This window comes from Triticum aestivum, chromosome 7A (genome assembly GCF_018294505.1).
Source record: "Triticum aestivum cultivar Chinese Spring chromosome 7A, IWGSC CS RefSeq v2.1, whole genome shotgun sequence".
Classification (NCBI taxonomy): domain Eukaryota; kingdom Viridiplantae; phylum Streptophyta; class Magnoliopsida; order Poales; family Poaceae; genus Triticum; species Triticum aestivum.
In genome coordinates this window covers 17,360,333-17,366,647 of record NC_057812.1, presented here as the reverse complement: position 1 = coordinate 17,366,647, position 6,315 = coordinate 17,360,333, and the positions used below count along the sequence as shown (strand labels likewise).

At 42.8% G+C, this 6,315-nt stretch overlaps 2 protein-coding genes across 2 annotated transcripts in view; both read right to left on the bottom strand.

The window, feature by feature from the left end:
- Positions 1-1,594: 1,594 nt before the first annotated feature.
- On the bottom strand, positions 1,595-2,243 carry LOC123154456 (avenin-like b1). The gene has a single exon (XM_044573187.1). It carries the CDS (start codon positions 2,185-2,187, stop codon positions 1,714-1,716), a length of 474 nt encoding a protein of 157 aa, XP_044429122.1. The 5' UTR covers positions 2,188-2,243; the 3' UTR covers positions 1,595-1,713.
- A 2,702-nt stretch (positions 2,244-4,945) lies between these two features.
- LOC123152816 (uncharacterized) overlaps positions 4,946-6,315 on the bottom strand; it is a 5,506-nt gene continuing 4,136 nt past the window's right edge. Inside the window, exon 3 of the mRNA XM_044572245.1 lies at positions 4,946-5,018. Within this exon, the coding sequence (XP_044428180.1) occupies positions 4,946-5,018 (73 nt within the window). The remainder of the gene's footprint in view (positions 5,019-6,315) is intronic.

Here is a 6,315-nt window from a genome sequence, read left to right as displayed (position 1 = left end):
TTTCTGAATAGGAAAAAGAATTGGATTTTTTTTCCTCCTAGGAATTTTTTAGGCTTGGATTTTGATTCTAAAAATAATACCTGAATTTTTTAGAACTTTGGCACACCCCCATCTCTCCAAAATGTATTTTGAATCCTCCAAAAACAAACAGTAGGTCTCCGCGCCTCCGCCGCCGCTGTCTTGGGGCGTTTCGTTCTGCGTTTGTGCTGGGCTTATTATGCTGTGCCCACAGCTAAACTTGGGTCTGTGTGTGTTTGTGTCTGTGTGAGTTGGACACTGCCTGCGGTGGCGTTGTGTGGGTGTGTGCCGTGTTCCGTTGTTATTTTGTTACTCTGTGCTTGGTGGTTGCTTTATTTATAAAGCGGGGCGAAAGCCTTTTTCGGTAAAAACAAACAGTAGGAACCATCCGATACACAAGATGGATTTTTTGTCACCCCAGGATCACTCGATCTCCGGAGCCAAAAGTAATTTTGGTAGGAGCTCTGCCTATGTTTCATTCATGGAAGAGAACAAAACACTTTCTGCAAAAGGTAGAGATGAGGGTTCTCATCAAAGTGTCATTCAGCAACGCAGCTACATAAGAATCCAGGCGAACCTGATGCTATTAGGGGTATAGTTTAGATTCCTGACCAAAGTAAAATTGATGTGCAAGCAATTCTGATTTTCCATTCCAAATAGCACCGACAGTTTTGGTGGTTCGTTACCATTGTACTGAAACTTGCAACTAAGTAGAGATGAACTTGTCAAATACATAACTCTGTTTGGGTTTTCTTGGGTGATTATTGTTACAGGATTCAGGGGGGGAGCCTCTAATTTCTTTGGGGGCAATAGTTCAGACTACAACTGCGAAGCAAAAAACAGAACGTCCACAAAGCACCAAGCAACCATGATGGGCTGCACCGTCACCATTCTTATGCAGCACAGAGCCGAAAATTAGCAGAAAACAGGCAGTCGCTTGGGTACAGTGGATGATTCTGAATTTCTGATGCTCAACACAGTAGAAACCCAATAGGATGGCCAGGATATCAGCGCAGCTCCTGGGCTCGGGGCCACCAGTAGATGGACCGTGTGTGTGTCGATGGCCGGAGGAAGCCGCTGCCACCGCTGAAGAGCGCGGCCACCGGCACCAGCAAATCTCGGCATCAGGTATGCACGCTCGCACACCCTTACCTGCCACTTCCGTTTCTCAATAAATTAGACTCGTAGCATTTAATTGATTGTAGCATATTGGTTCAGGTTTATCATTTGTACTAAAAAGAAGTCTGGGTATGCCAATACTGGTATCAAATCCGTTAACTTTTTGCATAAAGCTCGTTCATGTCAGTATATCTCCTTGATCTGGTCTCTCTTCTTCATATGTACTCTCCCTCTTCATGCTGTGAACTTTTTGGTTTAACATAACAAGAGGCATACAGAGTACAGTGTACGGTGATGGTTCAGTGCGGTCAGATGCATCTTAGATTTCATCTACTCCCTCCGTTCCAAATTACTTGTCGCAAGTATGGATGTATCTAGATGTATTTTAGTTCTAGATACATCCATTTCTGCGACAAGTAATTTGGGACGGAGGAAGTACCATGCAAGACATGCGGTGTTATTCAGGAAAATGCTTTATTCATTCAGAAACAGATGTTGATTGTTATTTCCAAGTTGCAACTAGTACATCCGTACAGGCCACGCATGATCATGCCGGGCACTTTTATACTGCCACCACTACATTGACTCACAGACCCATCCACCGCTGCATCTGGCCATGGGGATGCCGTGGCGGTTGCAGTATGCCGGCACATACACGTTGCACATCGACGGCAAGGTCTGAAGCGACATCCTCATGATCTCAACCGGAGCTTGCCGCTGGGGCTGCGGCTGCATGATAGCTTGAGCCACGCTATGGATGGCCTGGCACCTGAACTGCTCCGGGATCTGTGCTAGCTGCAGGCAGCACTGGTGTCGCATTATATGGCAGCTGCTAAGTTGCCACATACGGGACTGGACAAATGGCAGTGTCACTGTGCTGCACTCGTGCTGCAGAAATTCCACACATGGGTACATCTGCTGCCGCCATTGTTGCCATGGTTGTTGCTGCTGCTGACAATGTTCAGAGCACTGGCTACGGGTAGTGTCTAGCTGCGCAACAGCATCGGTAACTGCAAGGGTGAGGAGAGAGAAGATGAACAAGGTCTTCATGATGTCTGGTTACCAGTTTTCTTTGATATATATATTTGATTAAAGGATGATGGATGAGGATCTTCATTGGTATTCTATTTATAGGTATCATGGCATGATTTGCTGCATCCCATTCCTTTCATAGATAGCTTTGGTAAAGTGTCTGTTTTTCCCCTTTTCTAACTGATCATTTGGTATGATTGTGTTAGGTGGTGCTACAAGTCTAATCTTGGATGATCATCAAATATACTTTTTGGCACATGTTATATGACTGTCATGCAAGATCAGTAATCCATATGACTCATCGGTCATCACTTTACATGCCCAACATAGATCCAGGTTTCATCATTTTGTGAAACCCATTTTGTAATCTCGTATACTACCTTATATCACAAATAGCTGATGTTTTAGACACGCCTTTAGTCAAACGTTTTAGAACTTTGACTATGAGTAGCATTTTAAGTATTCTGTTCGAAACTTTAAAAACCATATGTACATGTAAATCAGATTATATGGCTTGTCGGTTCATTTTAAATTTTAAGGGTTGACCTCAACTGTATGCTTTTTGTGGAAGTTATAGTTTGTAATCTTGTCCGCTGTTCGGCTAGATCATATCAACAACCTTTGCATCAAACACTTGTTCTTCATTACATTTAATGGTTTCTTGAAATGGTCTTGTGCTGCTGTATAAATTACTAGAGCATGACATGACTGATAAAATCCCCCTTTATATGCCATGGATTGTCTTGGAGCTAGGTTCTATGCTATGGAACTAAAATTACTTAACTGAATTTGTTGTCTTTGCTGCTAGGCCTATCGGCCCATTAAGCCCTTTATCTGAGTTCTCTTGTTTAGTGGGCTGCGCTGAGCCAGGACTAGCATAAAAACCTGAAGGAAATATCTGAGGTAAAGAAAACACCACATTTTATTCAGCTTATCAGAGAAACTAGATCATTGATGGCACGCGTTGCCGTGCCCGTCTATTTGGAATTTTCTTAAATATAGAATACATGAATCATGGACCTTAATTAAATTTGCATCTTTGGCTTATATATTTGTTTGCAATAGAAGATATATCAATCAAATTGATTATGCAAGAAAGTATGAGTGCAGTATGTCCAATGAAAAAAAAACAACATGCTATGACAAAATAGCGTGGCTCTTAAAGTATGCTATTTGGGAATGCAAATTAGCACAGTATTTCTCGAAACGCTATCGCACGGTGTATTTTCACTGAGTATGTCAGGAAATTGTTTTTCCTTTGGTCTAATTGGCCTTTGGTCTAATTGTCTTGAGTTGGTGTGAGGACAATTCGCAGATACTAAAGGAAATTATGCTTCAAATTTGGGACTGCAGATTAGCACATGATGGTTCAACAATTACTTGAGGCATTGTTCCTAACAGTAGAAGATAGTGCGGGAAATATTCATGTATATGGAAGTTTCAGATTCGGTCATTTTGCCTACACAGAAAGTGCTCCCATTGTAAAGTTTACTTAACATTTAACATGGCTTCTATTTATGCCACATAATACCAGAGCCATCCATCTAGTAAATTTGTGCAATCGGGGAACTTAGATTGTACAATATATGCTTTGTAATATCAACTTCCATAAAGGCGCTATAAGACGATATGGACATTATGCTGATTTCTTGTGCATGCAATGCTAGTCTTTATGTCGGGAAAACAAGAAATAAAAATAAACTACCGGAAAACAATAACACTGATCGAACAACCTATACATAATTCACAAACAGAGCTAGCCATAATTTGAGCAGGTCAGTGTTTATCTTGTTGCAGTGATTAGTTATAAATTATATCTCAAATGTGTACAATTGCACCTTTGTAAATAACCAAATTTTGTGTGGAAACTACCATTCCCAACCATCGATTTGAATTGCTTAGTGCTAACAAATATCCCCTCAGCTTCTGCAATAGCAGCAATCTTCTCAAACCCAACTTGTGTGCAACAACAGAATGATTACAACATGATATAATAGTGATATACTGTAGTCCAGACTATAGGTTAATTAACAGAACTTCTGCTATTCTCAACTGGAAGTATTGATGAGTTCTGGACAGTACAGAGTTAACTGAATGCCAAGAGTTTGTAGCGTCAAGAAACCAAAAAGATAACACCTTTACCCTGAGAAGCCTCAAGCCTAAGTAGCCTTTTCCAAGCATGTAACATCTATTTTGGTGGACATAGTTAAAATGGCTCAGCAAATTTTAATTTCTAGCAACTACGATTTATGAATTGCATCATAATTAACTTTGACGGTCGACAGGGGCTACGAGCTGAGAACGCACAGCTCCTTCAGAATAAGCGACGCGAGGTCCAGGTAGATAGAGCGGCAGAATTAAGAACAGTCTGAGAATTCTAACAAAAAAAGCTATCTAAAATCCCAGTTTTATCCATAAAAAAACCTCAGTGTTATGAAAATCTATATAAGAAAAGCTATGCTACTACAGACAACATGGCTTTGCCATACCAATGAAAGTAGCGAAAAAAAGTAGGCGAGCACGTCAAGCTTCTAGCAAACCGAGCCTACCCACTGAGTTGTGCGATTAGATTGAAAGTAGCAGGCACCAAGTTTGATCACAAATTACACCAACTAACTTCTCGTTAACAGTATCTGGTCTGGAATGAAGTGTGGTACAAAGGCCAAGTCAGACAAGTTCTAGTGATCAAGTGCATCTAGGAATAGGTAGTGTACCTTCGGAATAATCACTAAACGGTTGACAGAAGGATGTAAGTTTAGCATAACTAAAAAGGATCCTAAGAATCAATAAGTATGTATACACTTCCTAGCACAGAGAGAATGATGTGATCAACAATGGCAAAAGCAAATCTGCACACAGTAAATAACTTGACACAGTAAGACTGTACACTAAGAAAATGATTCAAAAAATGTACAAACTTAATTCTACATCCTCCAGTGCAGGCTATAAAAAACTTAAAATCTGTATGTTCTCTTACTAAAGAGGCTCTACTTCGGTTGCATGACTGAATTTTTTTCTGAACTTTTGCTCAACTTCAGTACTCAAAAGTTCCATTTGCATACTACTGATGCACTTCCCACAGATCTCTTTTATATTCAGCAGTAAATCCTTGCCTCAGCCCATTTATTGGTTCCTCCTGGTCGTGATCAAGCCACCATGAAAAGTCATGTTGAAGGAGCTGCAGCCCTGCCCGAGGAAAAGCTACGGTTTCTGGGCTGCCCCGCTGCTGCCCGCAGTGGCCGTCGAAGAGGACGACGATTCGGCGGTGCTGCTAGCGAGGCCGCTTGCCCAGATGCTTCTACGTCTCCCCAACTTTATACCTCGCAGGCGGATCGCGCGCCGACTGGATCGATCGGTCCCCGATTCACCCGCATCCGGCGCTTCCGCTGGATCCCCCTCCATTCGCAGCTCGGCTGGATTCCACCGCAGGCCATCCGCGTCGCCCGCCGCATCCGTGAGCCTCGCATCGGGACCGGATGGAACGCACACGGGTCGCTGGTCTCTATCCCTCGTCGATGGGCCCCCTTCAGCGAACCGTGGCACTGGAACCCTTGAGCGAAGTGCAGATGCTTTGATGAATGGGCTGGAATGGCTGGCCGACGGCCCAGTTAACCAGGGGGCTTCCTTTCGGCCTGTGGAGCAGCAGCCCATAGGACAGCTGGGCCAGTTGCGGGAGACATGGATCCGACGGCGAGAAACGTATAGACCGTGAAAATGAACGGCCGAAAATCCAAATTGATGTGAGGGCTCGCTTTAGGTGCGGTTACACTGTCCTTAAATTAAATAAATTGATGGAAGACACAATGGAGGTGCAATCGGCGAAGGTCGACACACACTTCATTTCAGTTGTCAGGGGCTGCTCCGTTGGCAAGGAGCATCGTCCTCCTCGCTGACATAATACTGTGGATTTATTTCACTTTCTTTTTTATCCGACAAAATTTATTTATATATTTATTTATTATTAATTATAAGAAGAGGAGCCTTGGCGCAGTGGTAAAGCTGTTGCCTCTTGCAGAAATGTAGAGAAAGGCTGCGTACTAAAGATCCAATGTGGTCGGACCCTTCCCCGGACCCTACACAAACAGGAGTTAACATGCACCGGGGTGGAGGGAGTATTAATTATAAATATCTTCTACTAAAAAAGTA

What these genes read in the sequence shown, in the direction of transcription:
- LOC123154456 (XM_044573187.1), bottom strand. Translation starts at nt 2,187, where the DNA reads ATGAAGACCTTGTTCATCTTCTCTCTCCTCACCCTTGCAGTTACCGAT.